The 15738-nt window shown below is 45.3% G+C and overlaps 1 protein-coding gene across 2 annotated transcripts in view; it reads left to right on the top strand.

Annotated features, from left to right (window-relative positions):
* The window catches only part of PSME4 (proteasome activator subunit 4), a 185717-nt gene that overhangs the window by 99922 nt on the left and 70057 nt on the right, over positions 1 to 15738 (top strand). For both annotated transcript variants that reach the window (XM_056567663.1, XM_056567664.1), the window contains 7 exons: positions 3922 to 4020; positions 10567 to 10636; positions 11995 to 12062; positions 12919 to 13134; positions 13759 to 13916; positions 14340 to 14435; positions 15489 to 15544. In XM_056567663.1, the coding sequence (XP_056423638.1) occupies positions 3922 to 4020; positions 10567 to 10636; positions 11995 to 12062; positions 12919 to 13134; positions 13759 to 13916; positions 14340 to 14435; positions 15489 to 15544 (763 nt within the window). The remainder of the gene's footprint in view (positions 1 to 3921; positions 4021 to 10566; positions 10637 to 11994; positions 12063 to 12918; positions 13135 to 13758; positions 13917 to 14339; positions 14436 to 15488; positions 15545 to 15738) is intronic.

Below are 15738 nucleotides of genomic sequence, written 5' to 3'. Positions count from 1 at the left end.
ACCCCTTACACAGTTCCCCCCCCCAACCCCCCTCCCCAATAACATTGAAAAACATCTCATACTGCACTGTTTCCTAAATGAAGCCTCCAGCTGTTGCAAAACTCCTTTCAGCATTGCCAGACAGCAATTGACTGTCCAGGCATGCGGAGAGCTGTGCTACAGCTCGAGGCACAGTGTTTGGGATACACTGCCGTAGGATATTTTTTGGTGGCGGAGGAAAGCGCCATGCTTGCATCCGGGTCCGCCCCTATGCAAATCCCTAATTTAGGCCTCAAATGCGCATTGCGCTCTCTCACTCCTGAGCCCTGTCATATTTCAAGGCAACAGTTTAGTGCCACAAATGGGGTATTATCGTACTCAGGAGAGATTGCGCTACAAATTTTTTGGGGATTTTTCTCCTTTTACTCCTTATGAAAAGGTAAAGTTGGGGTCTACACCAGCATGTTAGTGTAAAAAAAATTTTTACACTAACATGCTGGTGTTGCCCCATACCTTTCGTTTTAATAAGAGGTAAAAGGGGAAAAAAAAAGACCCCCAAAATTCGTAACGCAATTTCTCCCGAGTTTGGAAACACCCCATATGTGGATGTAAAATGCTCTGCGGGTGCACAACAGGGCTCAGAAGAGAAGGAGCGCTATTGGGCTTTAGGAGAGAGAATTTGGCTCGAATTGAAGGCCATGTGCGTTTACAGTGAGCATTTACACCCCACAGGTGTCTGGCAGATTTTTGGAACAGTGGTCCGTAAAAAGGAAAAATTTAATTTTTCATTTGCAAGACCAACTGTTCCAAGGATATGTCAGACACCTGTGGGGTTCTAAATGCACACTGCACCCCTTATTCCATTCCGTGAGGGGTGTAGTTTCCGAAATGGGGTCACGTGGGGGGGGGTTTCTGGTAGCACGGGGGCTTTGTAAACGCACATGGCCCCCGACTTCCATTCCAACCAAATTCTCTTTCCAAAAGTCCTATGGCACTCTTTCCCTTCTGAGCTCTGTAGTGTGCCCGCAAAGCACTTTACATCCACATATGGGGTATTTCCATACTCAGAAGAAATAGTGTTACAAAGTGTGTGAGGCGCTTTCTCCTGTTACTCCTAGTAAAAATTAAAAATTTAGGGTAATGCCAGCATTTTAGTGAAAAAAAATCAAATTTTTTGTTTTCACATCCAACTTAAGTAAAAAATGTTCAATTACCTGTGGGGTGTAATGGTTCACTGTACCCTTTGTTACTTTCCTTGAGGGGTGTAGTTTCCCAAATAGTATGCCATGTGTTTTGTTTTTTGCAGTTTTGGCACCATAGGGCTTCCTAAATGCGACATGGCCCACAAAAACCATTTCAGCAGAATTCGCTTTCCATAAGCCCAATGTCGCTCCTTCCCTTCTGAGCCCTCTAGTGCACCCACAGAGCACTTCACATCCACATATGAGATATTTCCTTACTAAAGAGAAATGGAGTTACAAATTTTGGGGGACATTTTCACCTATTACCCCTTGTGAAAATGAAAAATTTGGGGTAACATCAACATTTTAGTGAAATAAAAAAAATCGGATTTTTCATTTTCACGTCCCACTTTAACGAAGGTTCGTCAATCACCTGTGGGTGTTAAGGCTCACTGTACCCCTTGTTACGTTCCTTGAGGGGTATAGTTTCCCAAATAGTGTGCCATATGGGTGTTTTTTGCTTTTCAGGCACCATGGGGGCTTCCTAAAAGCGATATGGCCCCCAAAAACCATTTCAGCAAAATTCGCTCTCCAAAATCCCATTGTCGCTTCTTCTCTTCTGAGCCCTCTAGTGCACTCACAGAGCAGTTTACATCCAAATATGAGGTATTTCCAAACTAGAGGGAAATGGGGCTACACATTTTGGTTGGGTTTTTCTCCTCTTACCTTTTGTAAAAATAAAAAATATTGGTCTACAAGAACATGTTATTGTAAAAAATAGATTTAGAATTTTCTCCTCCATTTTGCTGCTATTCCTGTAAAACACCTAAAGGGTTAAAAAAGTTTCTGAATGTCATTTTTGAATACGTTGAGGCGTCCAGTTTTCATAATGGGGTTCATTATGGGGTATTTCTAACATAAAGACCCTTAAATTCACTTCAAAACTGAACTGGTCCCTGAAAAATTCAGATTTTGAAATTTTCATGAAAATTGTGAAAATTGCTGCTAAATTTTGAAGCCCTCTGATGTCTTCAAAACATGTCAACTTTATGATGCAAACATAAAGTAGACATATTGTAAATGTGAATCAATATATTATTTATTTGGAATGCCCACTTTCCTTACAAGCAGAGAGCTTCAAAGTTAGAAAAATGCTAAATTTTCTAAATTTTCATGAAATTTTTGAAATTTTTCACCAAGAAATTATGCAAATATCAACGAAAATTTACCACTAACATAAAATAGAATATGTCACGAAAAAACTATCTCTGAATCAAATTCATAAGTAAAAGCATTCCAGAGTTATTAATGCATAAAGTGACAGTGGTCAGATGTGCAAAAAATTCTCTGGTCCTTAAGGTCATAATGGGCTTTGTCCCCAAGGGACAATGTTATCCCTAATTATTTTATCTCCACCTGTATCATTTAGCCTTATTTATTAAACCCTGAGCTAAGAGTGGGGAACAAATATTATATTGGCTTGCTATTATTGTTTTCTATGTACCTATATCTACAATAATTATCTGGAGCCTGCGCAAGGGCCCTGTGTTAGACTTCAGTTATTTTATGTAATACATTGGATTTTATTTAATAAATACTCATATTTCATTGTACTGGATCTAACTATCTTATCTTTTGTGTGTATATATATAAATATATATTTGGGTGTAGGCAACACCAGTAACCTAGGTATATTTTGTTGCTAAGTGAGCTACACAATTTTTTCTGTTCATTTGCTATTTTCAGTATGACAGAAGAAAAGGTCCCATAAACCAAACCTGGCTGTTGATTGAACCTATTCAGCTAAAACATCTATAGGAGAGAGGTCAACAGCTATTGAGTTGCTTTAAAAGGCATTGGAGCACCTGTCTATCCTAAAGATAAACCATCGATTTTCTAGTCCTAGAAACCCCCTGTAAATATCCAAACATAGTTGGTAATTTTGGTTTTAGAATAAGAACAATATTTAGGTTCATAATATACACAACTGTTTAAGTGAATCATGCTGCTGGAACATTCTGCAATTATACGTTAAAGGCATGTTCACCCAATGGATTTGCATACTGATTTTGGTACATATTCCATGTGAATTCCACTCCCAAACAGTGTCCCATCATTCAGTATTTGGGATAATTTGCAACCAAACCCATGGCAACATCTACAGCATACCGAGTAAAAATCAATTCCAAAAATCCAAGGGTATGCTCAGATTTCTGACATTTGCAAAAGGCCTAATTCAATTAAAGGGGTAGTCCAGTGGATAAGTTTGAGATTGCGGGGGTCCGACCGCTGGGGCCCCCTGCGATCTCTCTGTACGGGGGCCAGGCTCTCCGGCCAGATAGCGGGTGTCGACCCCCGCACGAAGCGGCGGCCGACACGCCCCCTCAATACATCTCTATGGCAGAGCCAGAGATTGCCGAAGGCAGCGCTTCGGCTCTGCCATAGAGTTGTATTGAGGGGGGGGGTGTCGGCGGCCGCTTCGTGCGGAGGTCGACGCGCCACCTTCCCGCGGGCTGTCGGGGCTCCGTACAGGAGATCGCAGGGGGCCCCAGCGGTCGGACCCCCTGCGATCTCAAACTTATCCCCTATCCTTAGGATAGGGGATAAGTTGTTCACCACTGGGTCACCACTGGACTACTCCTTTAATGTCTGTAAGTAAAATGAAGTATTATCTTCTGTATCATGTACATTGCACAGATTTTACCTTTTATGAGGTCATTAGAAAGAGATTTAGATTAATTAATCATCTATTTTATTGCAGGTTGCCCTGGAGAAAGTTTTTAACTTTGCTGTGTCCAACATATTTGAGACAAGAGTCTCTGGCAGGATGGTGGCAGATCTGTGCCGTGCTGCAGTCAAGGTAAAAATACAAACTAGTTATTATTTATGTCATATATAATATATAAAGATAGATGCAAAAGCAAAATATTTTTGCAGTATCTTGTAATACCTGTTTTATAACAAGATACTGCAACACTTTTTGTTTCTGCACCTCTGTACCAATATGGCTACTCAAATTTGGAATGTTTGTCTATGCCCATATTTAGGCAACTTTATGACTAGTCGTGATAAAAGTAATTCCTACTAGTTTGTTGCTGTTGAATCTGTGCAACTTGTGTACATAGCTGGCTGTACTGCTGCCTCTGTCTGATGTAGATTCTGCACAGCTGCTGTCAGCTCAGAGAATCTGTTCTCTCAGCTTTACCCATGCTCCCTCTTACTATAGCATAGTGTTAGAGATGCCAGCAGAGAGAGGGAAGTAGTCTGTAAACAGAAGATTGGGAGGAAAGAACATGGCAAACTCTGCAGGAAAGAAATGACATACTCTTCAGCATCACTGTCTGCACAAGTCAGCATATATCCACATATATTTCACAGACACCCACATGAATCAAGTCTGAAACTAGAAGCTGTTGCAAACTGCATAACAAAGGATCTGGAAATTAATAAAGGATTTCAGATAATAGCTTAAAGTTTAGTGCCATTGCCGAAAGATAAATATTTCTTGGTCGCTCTTCATTGGGGGACACAGATACTGATGGGTATATGCTCTTGCCACTAGGAGGTGCTGACACTAGGAAAAAGTCTGCTCCTCCCTGGCAGGATATACCCGCCCACCTGCAGTAAGTTAATACGTTTAAGCTAGTGTCAGTAGGAGGCAAGACACAGGTCTGGAGCTCCCCAGACCTGCTCTTATTCTTCTTTCCTTTTATTTTTTTCTGATTTCCTAGTGTTTAGACTTTCTCTACTTTATTATTTTCTGTAGATTGGGGTGACAGGAGCATGGCGCTGCCTGATCCCCCACTTGCGATGAGGGACCACGGGACATAGCGTATGGACCGTTAACCCCCTTCTCGCCAACAGCCAGTGCCAGGGTAGTACCTCGGGTCAGTGTCCCCTCTTGTCCCTGCTCACCCCTTATGGCAGTGTGGCGTTAAGCTGTCCAAAGACTAAATCAGGTGAGTATGAGGGGACATCTTCCTTGTAGGTGAGTATTCCTTCCCTCATCTACCCCCTCCCTCCCTTCCAACTGTACATAAATCAACTGCTTCGGCAGCGGGCTGCCTGCAAGCCTTCTGCAGCGGGAGTTGTTGCAATTCCCCCTGCGCTGCTTCCTGTCGCCCGGCACTAACACTTTGCTGGCGGCCTTGATGGTCGGGCAGGAAAACTGAGCATGGCTCCGCCCCCCAGTCCCCTCTCCTGCAGTGTGGGAACTAGCGCAGGGGATTTTCTTTTCCTCTCCCCCCGCCGCTTACAAGGTAAACTGGCGGCCATGGTCTCTGAGCTGGGGGAGTCTGCCCTCTTTCCCCACTCCGACGGCTGGGGACATTTATTTTCTTTTTCCACGTTTTTTTTTTGCCGCTGCAGCTTACACTGCAAGCAGGCGTCCGCTGTATTTGAGCTGGGGGAGTCGGGGCTTCGCTCCAACCTCCTCCCTCGCTTCGGCAGGCGGGGACATTTTCCTTTTTTTTTTTTTTGAGCTGAGGGAGATGGGGCTTAGCTCCGCCCCTCCCCCACTCAGCAGCTGGGGACATTCCTTCCTTCTCCCCGCTGTAAGGGGGGTGGGGGTGGGGGGGGGGATAGTTGATGCACTCTCCTCCCCTTCTATTTTCACCCGCTACTTCGCCATCCTGCAGACTGCCAACTTCTGCATGGATCCTCTGCTTTGCGCCCATAAGTTTTGCATATTTAAAAAATAATAATAATTTCCTCCCTACCTCTAAACCTTAGCTAAGGCTCAGCGCCCCCACTGTGGCCCAGACATTTATTATTGCCGGATCCTGGTTTTTGGCATACCAGTAAGCTCCATCTAGTGGCAATTTTCTAAACCTGCATCTCCATGCAGTCACCTCTTCTCTTGGCCCCCTGACTGTCTGATGGGGTTCGGGCGTTAATTTGATGTTGCCTTCCGTCACTCTGCAGGGTGACAGATTTTGAAAACATCAGGAGCCATCACGCTGCTTATCTTCATTTGGGCTTAATCAGGGCTCGGACATCCCACATGGGGTCCTGGGGATACGTTCTGTGACAATACCTCCCCCCAGCGGCAAACCGCCAAGGAGTGCCCTAGCTGGTACTGGTGATGTACTTTAGTGATGGCTGAGGGACCCCGCCATGCCATGCGCCATTTCATTCTGTGAGGGTATAAGGAAACCTTGGTTCCTCTTACTCCGGTCACCCATACATATTGCTGCGCCTGTGGCTAGTTCCCAGCATCGGACAGCTGGGGCGAGATTCCGAAGGTGTGTTCCGGCAGATGCTACGGCCCCCTATAAAATGTATGGGAAAATATGAAAAAATAGTGTTCTCAGCTCACCACCCCTAGGACAGCATTCAGATTGATGTGTAGATATTCAGCAGGTCTGTGGATATCGGGAGCACGGAGGCAGCGGGCCGTATTCCGTATGTGCACTTAGAAGCGAAGAGAGGAAGGATCCAGCTCACCGATGGGATATAATTAAAACATAACTTTTACTGTACCGGACTAAAACATGTAAACCAAAAAGTGAAAAGGGGGTGACAGTGCGTTAAAAGCAACTCGCCGACGCATTTCGGACTCTACATGAGTCCTTAGTCATGGCATAAAGAAAACTTAAAATGAGAAATATATATATATACACATACCTCTTAGACGGTGTTTGATCATTAGTGCCGACATTTGTGAAACGGCGTGTGACGCTTTTTCCCGGGATCATCACATGACCGGGCTAAGTGAAATATACGAATTGGACTAATTGCGGGTCAGGTGCCCGAAAGCGTACTCTGCCGTATCTCATAGCAACATGATGTGTGAATTGGGTTATTATATGAACGAGGGTGCATGGAGAAAAACAACTTATGAATATACATAGTTTGCGGTGCATACATCACCTAATATAACATAGTATAACACATTATTGCTCCACCACCACTCGTTCAACCCAGTTCACACGTTTTGAACGGTATTTACATACTAGAGGAGGAGATTAATATTAATGACCTGTCTGTATGGTTCCTCTGCCACCAGGCTCATCACGTGGCTGCCGCATCCGCGGCTGGAGTTCCAGTGCCCCACTACTAGTGAGAGGTGTCTGCAGAAGTGACTGGTGTGTCCAGTGGACCCTATACGGGGCAACTGGATGCAAGAGACGGCTCCTCAGCCTCCCTTCGATCTCCCAGGACGGCGGGGATACTATCCTGGGCTCTTAGGCCTCACCGCCCTCCCACATATGTCAAATGGGCACGGTGATTACCTATCTGTGTTGCTGTCCCCTTATTGCCATTGGCCAGTGCCTAGGTAATGTACCCTCTCGATTAGCCAGGCTGTCTGCACGGTTTCAGTCACCGTCGTTCTCCCATCACAGGGCTTCTGCTTGCATGGCTTGGGTTTCCCGTACCTCGCTGCCAGTATGCGGCATCGGGAAGAGCGTCCCCGCAGGTAGGAGGTACTGTATGCCAGTCAGCCTTACTCGGGTCTGCAGGTCTCCTGCACCACTAGGTTGCCCTTCAGGTCGTCCGCACTCTGGTATCCCACTTTCTGTGGGAGGGTTCAAGGGAGTTACCCTGTGCTTTCCATGATCCCGTACCAGTCAGCCAGACGGTTGTCTTCGTGGTTTACTTCTCCATTGGGTCACCTACTATACATTCCCTCTCCATGGCGGAAGTTCAGGTAACCCTCCACTAAGGTGGGATTCCATGTGAGTGGCCCCAGGTTTTCAATGAGCCGTATACATTGCTCCACATGGTGGTTAGCAAGGTTCCCTACTCTACCAGGTGCCTCATAGCATGCCGGCTGCTCTCACGGCTGTAGGCTTGTAACCCGTTTTTAGTGTGTGGGTCTGACCGCAGTGATTCGGTGTGTCCCATGGTTCCTATGCCATTTAGCCAGACTCTGTCTGCGTGATTTTCTGATCCTCCAGGTCACCTGCTGCTCCCGTGGCTAAAGTCTAGTGACCCTCTTCATTGTGTGGTTTCGCAAAAGTGACTCTCTGATTCGTTTGACCTCATACCAGTAGGTCTGACTGTGTCTGCATGGTTCCTGCTCCACTTGCACCCAATGTGCCTTTGTGGTTCGTTGGACCTTATACCAGTATGTAGGGCTGTGTCTGCATGGTTCCTGTTCCACTTGCACCCTTCTTCTCTTGTTTCTGTGACAACAGGCCTGGTGCATAGCACTTTTGGAAGATGGGATGTGGGCGTTTCCTGCAAGTTCAATAGTCCTCCACAGAAACTGCAGCAATCTTTGCACCCCTTTCAAAGGTCGTTAGGTTGGTCTGCTCAGGATATGGTTTTGTGGTTATGGCACACCTGTTAGGTGCTACCCCTGTTTTCCCTGCTGCCGGACATTTGCTGTGTTTGCAGTTTTTTGGTTTTCTTTTTTTGTTTTCAAGGCGGTGGTCTTAGTACTCCTATATTTGTGAGGTGGCTGCCTCTATCTCCCTACATATGCTACAGACACTCTGCACGTATAGGGCCCACCGCCCTGATCCTCGGGCCTTCCTGTGATTTTTGTTTTCACAGGTCTGCTGCGGTTGAGCGCCCCTGGTATCCTTCCTGGGTTCCTTTTCAGGGTCCCTCAGTTGTCTGTTCTACGGCCTTAGACAAGGGCCAGTATGGTTCCATTGCCACATCATCTGGCCCTTTTTCACAGGGTTCAGGTTTTCGCCCTAATGGGGTGTACCACCCTGAGCGGTATGTTGATGCGCGTGTTTCTTCCGGGCATTCGTAGTCACAGGCTCCTGGGATTGCTATGTTCTCCCAGTCTTTTTTTATTCTCATTTGTCGCAGGGAAGTGTTTGCACCCTCCCCCCCACTGGGACCTGGCTTTGCTCCCCCTCCAATAGGTCTCCCTCCCTACATGGTGGGGTACCTGGCTGGGTCCTTGTTTTTCTGTGAGCTTTCTGAGAGGTGCTTCGCTGGCTATGCCTCTGTGCTCACTGCCAACTTTTTGCAGCCGGGCACTCCCCCTTATCTTTGTTAACTACTGCTCATGCAGCCAGGGCACTTTCCTCCGCTGGCGGAGTTTATGTAGTGCTGTATGGCCGGTCTGTCCACCCTCTGCTGTTTGGGTCCTGCCATGGCTCTATTCTTCCCTTGGCACAGTCTCCCTGGAGGGGTGTGTGTGCTCATCCTTCTATTGACAATGTTTGTGCGCTACACTGCTGCAACAGTCTTCTGGGTGACCTTCATGTGCCCAGTACTCTGGTCCATTCGGTCCGCTGGGGTCCAAGGCTGCGCAATGTCCTCAACGCGACGTTACAGTCAGTGTGCGCACAGTGACAGCTCAGGACGCCGCTGGAGCCAGAAGTAGCACGAACCCCGTGAACCGGTAATTATAAAACCCGAGATGGGAGAGGCAATGGGGCAGCGACGGTGGTTGGACTCGATGGATCGACAGTGGGAGAGAAGCGGGCAGCAGTCTCTGGCCAGAGGATATGTTCGTGGGGAGCGGCGGTGATGGTTGGACTAGGGAGGACCGCAGGACAGGCAGGGGGAGAGAAGCGGGCGGCGGCGGCGGCCTCTGGCCCCGCAAAAGCCGCTGCAGTTCATTGATTTAAAGCGCCCGCTTTAAATAATTGATCTGCATTGGAATCTGAGCGGCTGGGGGTGGGGGGGGGGGGGGTGGGCGGTGTTTGCGTGAGACGGTATCAGTCTCTCTTCTGGTCTCCACCATGACTGTGCTTGCCTTCTGCTCAGGTGTGCGAGGCTCTACCTGGCATTTTTTCGCCATGTTTCTCTTGAATCGGTTGGTTCTCTGGATGGGGTTCTTTTGTTGTTCTCTTCCTTTTTTACCATCCGGGCTAGCCCTCTGTCGGTTCGGTGGCATTTGTTTCCTGCCTCCTTCCAGGATGGTTATGGGCCATGAGTTGACCTTTCTTGTCTCTCTACTTATCGTAAAATCTCTTTCTCGCAGCTTTCATTGGGGGACACAGCACCCACCCATTTCTTCATACTCTTTTCCGATTATTATCTTTTTTTTCTTCCCGTGACTTTTTTTTCCCTAGTGTCAGTGCCTCCTAGTGGCAAGAGCATATACCCAACACTATCTATGTCCCCCAATGAAAGCTACGAGAAAGATTTTACGGTGAGTACAAACAAATCTCCTATTACTGCTTTAGGTATATAGGGCCATCCACATATTGATATGAAGATAGTAGAACAAAAATTGGCTGTGATCAGACACTCAGGTACTGGACCAGATTTCCTGCAGTGACAGGTTAGACAAGTGTTTCCCAACAAGTGTGCCTCCAGCTGTTGCAAAACTACAACTTACAGCATGCCTTTAGTTTTGCAACAGCTGGAGGCACACTTGTTCAGATACGCGCAGGGTTGTACTCTGTATGGAATGTTTTTAACAAATATTAAAGACATATTCTGGCATTCCAGGATTGTTTAATTGTGTCTTTTGTTTCTTTGATCATTACAGTGTTGCCCGGTCGATTCACTGAAGCTCTTTCTGCCTCATTGCTGCCATGTTATCACACAGCTCACTAGCAGTAAGTTCTTAATGTTTCTAAGCTCAGATCTCATGTTTTCTGTAGTCATTGGATTGATTCTACAACTATTCTTCACTACCATTTTGAGATTGCTGCAATTATATTTTTTGTTACTTTGCATGCAACATTATTGTGCCATTTCATGAGAATTATCATACTAGAGACACAGTGCACTGCTGGTTGTCTGCTGTAGAAATGGTTGCCATTCTGAGGCGTGCATTGTTTTATGATTTTTTTTCTTTCTTCATTGGGTTAATAAAAAAGTAACTGTATCAGTAGTATAAACATAGCAAAGATATCTACACAAGGTGCAATTCCAGTGAAACATTGTATATGTCAGTGTGCACATTGTATATGTCAGTGTGATGCTTTTTGTAAATACATACATAAGGTCATGCTAAACATGAACATAATAAACATGAAATGACAAAAAAGAGAAGAAAAATATATATAAAGCACTAAATTATAGTATCCGCAATACTGCCAAGCAAAGCGACTTCGGCAGGTATCAGGAATACATCGGCACTGATTTTATAAAATCCTTTACTGGGTTCATTCTACTACCCAGGAAGGCTGCAGACAGGCTGGATTTCCCTTTCACACGTTCACCATTGTTGTGTATGCGGGTACATAACCTGCTCCGGTAAGCCGCTGACTCTTACAGGATTGACAAGTGTTTTTTTCCATTCGGTAAATATGTGAAGGCTTGGGTACTGGAGGAAGGTACCCACATGATTGAGACAAACTTTATTTGACATCACACCAAATGAACAAATTAGCAGGCATAGCAGAGGTGAAGGATCCACTGTGGTGGACACAAATTTTAAAACTTCCCTCCAAGATGATACAATGTAAGAACAGGCCCAATTAGATGCCAAAAGTAAGCTCTTGGGTCATGGTAGCGTTGACAAGCACAGAGTCTGCCTGCTGAGCACATGCTTCAATTGTAAGTATCTAAAGAAGTCCTCTCTAGGTATACCAAATTCTGTCTGAAGTTGTAGAAAGTACTTAAAGACGTTTCAAGAGAAGAAAGGCTCTCCTGAAAAATTCTCTACAGAAAAAGGAAATCTCAGCTTAGTTTTAGGACTAGTGGCCAGAATGGAAACTGCAAGACTTCCGGATTTTTTTAAAATACAGATAGAAACTTAGAAAGATTGAGTCCAGATGTTTAAAGGGAATGGACACAATTTTCCTTTTTTGACAAATATACACAAGACACGGTCACCCGCACTACAAGCCTGTGCCAACTGGTTCGTGCAGGTGATGCTGATTACACATTCCTTTTTAATTATATTTAATAAGTTCATAGATCTTGGTAATCTGCCTAATGTTGTTTCATTCTTGTTACTTCTCCTTAGATGAGGATGTCCTCCATGAGGAAGAATTAGACAAAGAGCTGCTCTGGAACCTACAGCTCCTTTCTGAGGTAATTTTTTATAACAATTTATTTTGACTTTGAAGGGGTTATGTGGACAATTCTAAGGGGGGATTGCAATAAAACCTAAAAAACAATTACTGGTGACCCACCTCAGCTAATGAATGGTGACCCACCCCAGCCAATGACTGGTGACCCACCTCAGCTAATGAATGGTGACCCACCCCAGCTAATGAATGGTGACCCACCCCAGCCAATGACTGGTGACCCACCTCCGCTAATGAATGGTGACCTACCCCAGCCAATGACTGGTGACCCACCTCAGCTAATGAATGGTGACCCACCCCAGCCAATGACTGGTGACCCACCTCAGCTAATGAATGGTGACCTACCCCAGCCATTGACTGGTGACCCACCTCAGCTAATGAATGGTGACCTACCCCAGCCATTGACTGGTGACCCACCCCAGCTAATTAATGGTGACCCACCCCAGCCAATGACTGGTGACCCACCTCAGCTAGTGATTGATGGAGTGACACTTCCTATGTTCCTAAGCTCTAAGCAGCAGGACCAGCATCAATTAGTTTTTTCTTAAATGTTTCACTGAGACCCCCTGAGCATATAATGGCTGTGTGTAACAAATGTATAGTCTAAGTCAGTGTTTCCCAAGCTGGGGGCCTTCTGCTGTCACAAAACTACAACTCCTAGCATGCTCGGACAGCCTTTGGCTTTTCCGGGCATGCTGGGAGTTGTAGTTTTGCAATAGCTGGAGGCACCCTTGTTGGGAAACACTAGTCTAAGTGTCGGAGGCCTGTATAGTGAGTACTTTTCTCTCAAAATATTTGGGGACGTTGCAGACTTTCCTTATCTATGTGTCTGTTAAATAATCTTTATTCCTTTTTCTTAGATAACCAGAGTGGATGGGGAAAAATTACTTCCCTACAAAGATCAGCTTGTAAAGATTCTCCAGCAGACCTTACACTTCACTTGTAAACAGGGTTATACGTTGTCTTGTAACCTGCTGCACCATCTCTTGAGATCCAGCACTCTCATCTACCCCACAGAGTACTGCAGTGTACCGGGTGGATTTAATAAACCGCTTTCTGAATATTTTCCAATTAAGGTTAGTAATCTACAGCTCTTAGTCAGTAAAATGTACCGTATATACTCGAGTATAAGCCAAGTTTTTCAGCACGATTTTTCGTGCTGAAAACTCCCCCCTCGGCTTATACTCGAGTGAACTCTCCACCTGTCAATCCCTTGATCAATAGTCTTCAACCTGCGGACCTCCAGATGTTGCAAAACTACAACTCCCAGCATGCCCGGACAGCTGATGGCTGTCCGGGCATGCTGGGAGTTGTAGTTTTGCAACATCTGGAGGTCCGCAGGTTGAAGACCACTGATCAAGTGATTTACAGCCAATGGCTGTCCGGGCATGCTGGGAGTTGTAGTTTTGCAACATCTGGAGGTCCGCAGGTTGAAGACTACTGAGAAGGGATTGACAGGCAGTGATGATTAAGGGGGGGGATGATGACGGGGGTCTGGATGATTACATCGGGGGAGGATGTATTTCCCACCCTAGGCTTATAGTCGAGTCAATAACTTTTCCTGGGTTTTTGGGGTAAAATTAGGGGCCTTGGCTTATATTCGGGTCGGCTTATACTCGAGTATGTACGGTAATTATCTTACCATTGCACAATTTTAAGTGTCATTCATTATGTAATGTGGTTTATACTTGTCTTCTAAGGACTGGGGCCAGGCCGGAGACCTGTGGAATTTGAACATCAAGTGGCATGTTCCATCAGCAGAGGAAATTGAATTTGCTTACTACCTGCTGGACAACTTTTTACGCCCAGAATTGGAAAAACTAAATTCTTATGGAAGTGGAGAGCTTGAGATGTCAAGGTATAATAATAAACTGACTGTTATGTTATCTGATTTAATTTCTAGATTTTCAGAAGTCTTATAGCAGAGTAAGCACTTAAATAAAAATGTGTATGTTGCTGGGGCCCATAAACAATAGGAAAAACATACATGCTTGTCCCTGGTCCCACACAGCTCCTATTTGGTTCAGTCCGGTCCCCTGATCTTCTCTATTCTTCCTACTTACAAGACAAGTTCTCTGTGCAAGACCTGCCTGCTCAGCCAATCACTGGCCAAGACAGGACACTGCTGCTGACAGTGATTGACTATGTGAGCAGGTCATGCACAAAGCGCTCGTCTCGGAAGCAGGAAGGAGACAGAAGATCGAAGGAATACCCAGTCAGAGAGATGACCATTTGTTCTCAAAAAAAGGAATATCAATAACTTTTTGTATTTTTTTGTTAGGGATGATGTTCAGCAGTGTCTTACCATTGTACAGAACTGTCTTACTGGCTCAGGGAACCTTCTTCCTCCTCTGAAAGGGGAGAGAGTATCTCATCTGTAAGTATGCACATTTCTGTGATTTTCTTATTTATCGCTATTGATGGCCTTCATGTGTTTATCTCAACACAGACTATGTGAACAAGTTCTGCTGACAACTTATTGGTCACATTTTTGACTGCCTGTAGACAATGTAAAGCATATTTAAAGGAGAACTACGGGATTGAAAAATGTATCCTCTATCCTAAGGATAGGGGATAAGTTTCAGATCGCGGGGGGTCCGACCGCTGGGGCCCCCCGCGATCTCCCGTACGGGGCTCCGGCTCTCTGATTAGAGGGGGCGTGTTGACCACCGCACGAAGCAGCGGCCGACACGCCCCCTCCATAACTGCTATGGGAAAGCCGGAAAGGCAGAGCTTCGGCTCTCCCATAGCAGTAAATGGAGGGCGCGTGTCAGCCGCCGCCTCGTGCGGTGGTCGACAGAGAGCCGCGACCCCGTACGGGAGATCGTGGGGGGCCCCAGCGGTCGGACCCCCCGCGATCTGAAACTTATCCCCTATCCTTGGGATAGGGGATAAAATTTTCAATCCCATAGTTCTCCTTTAATCATGTGGTGAAATAGAATTTCTGAAAGCATCTACAGGGGGGCTTGTCTTATCACAGACTGCATGTTTAATGACAGCCATGGATCTGGGACACAAAACCTTTGACAGACAGCTGATATGTTCCTCTGCTGGGCCCATAGTTTTTGGAGAATTAAAATCATTGTTAGGCGGCCACACATTGCCCTGTGTAAAAGGTGTGCGGCTGACAATGATGAAAGTAAAGGGCTAGTAGAACACCCCAATAATTTAGTGCATCTTTGGTTTCCTGTGCATTGGTGAAAGAGAACATAAAAAGCTTTACAGTATTATAATCTTAACAAAATCATGGTTATAACTTAAAAATCACATTTATTATCTGTATATATACATCTCTTCTCCATAGCAATGAGTTGTAATATTTCAATCCATATCTAAAGCTTGTATTAAGAAGTCACCTTGACTGAAATGTAACTGTTGTCTCCGTATTTGGCGTTTTAGTAATAATCAGTATTCTATTCTGTTTTTACAGGGTAACAAGCTTGGTGTCTTTGGATGAGACAAAACTTTTTACTGGCATCGACTATGGTGAGTTCAGTTTTGTGTTAAGAAAGAAAGCAGCAATCCATTTGATCTTTTTCTAGTGTTGCTTAAAAGGGTACTCTGGTGGAAAACTTTTTTTTTTATCAACTGGTGCCAGAAAGTTAAAAAGATTTGTAAATTACTTCTATTAAAAAGTCTTTATCCTTCCAGTACTTTTTAGCTGCTATATACTACAGAGA

Source organism: Hyla sarda, chromosome 3, assembly GCF_029499605.1.
Source record: "Hyla sarda isolate aHylSar1 chromosome 3, aHylSar1.hap1, whole genome shotgun sequence".
Classification (NCBI taxonomy): Eukaryota; Metazoa; Chordata; class Amphibia; order Anura; family Hylidae; genus Hyla; species Hyla sarda.
This window is presented reverse-complemented; position numbering and strand designations above follow the sequence as displayed.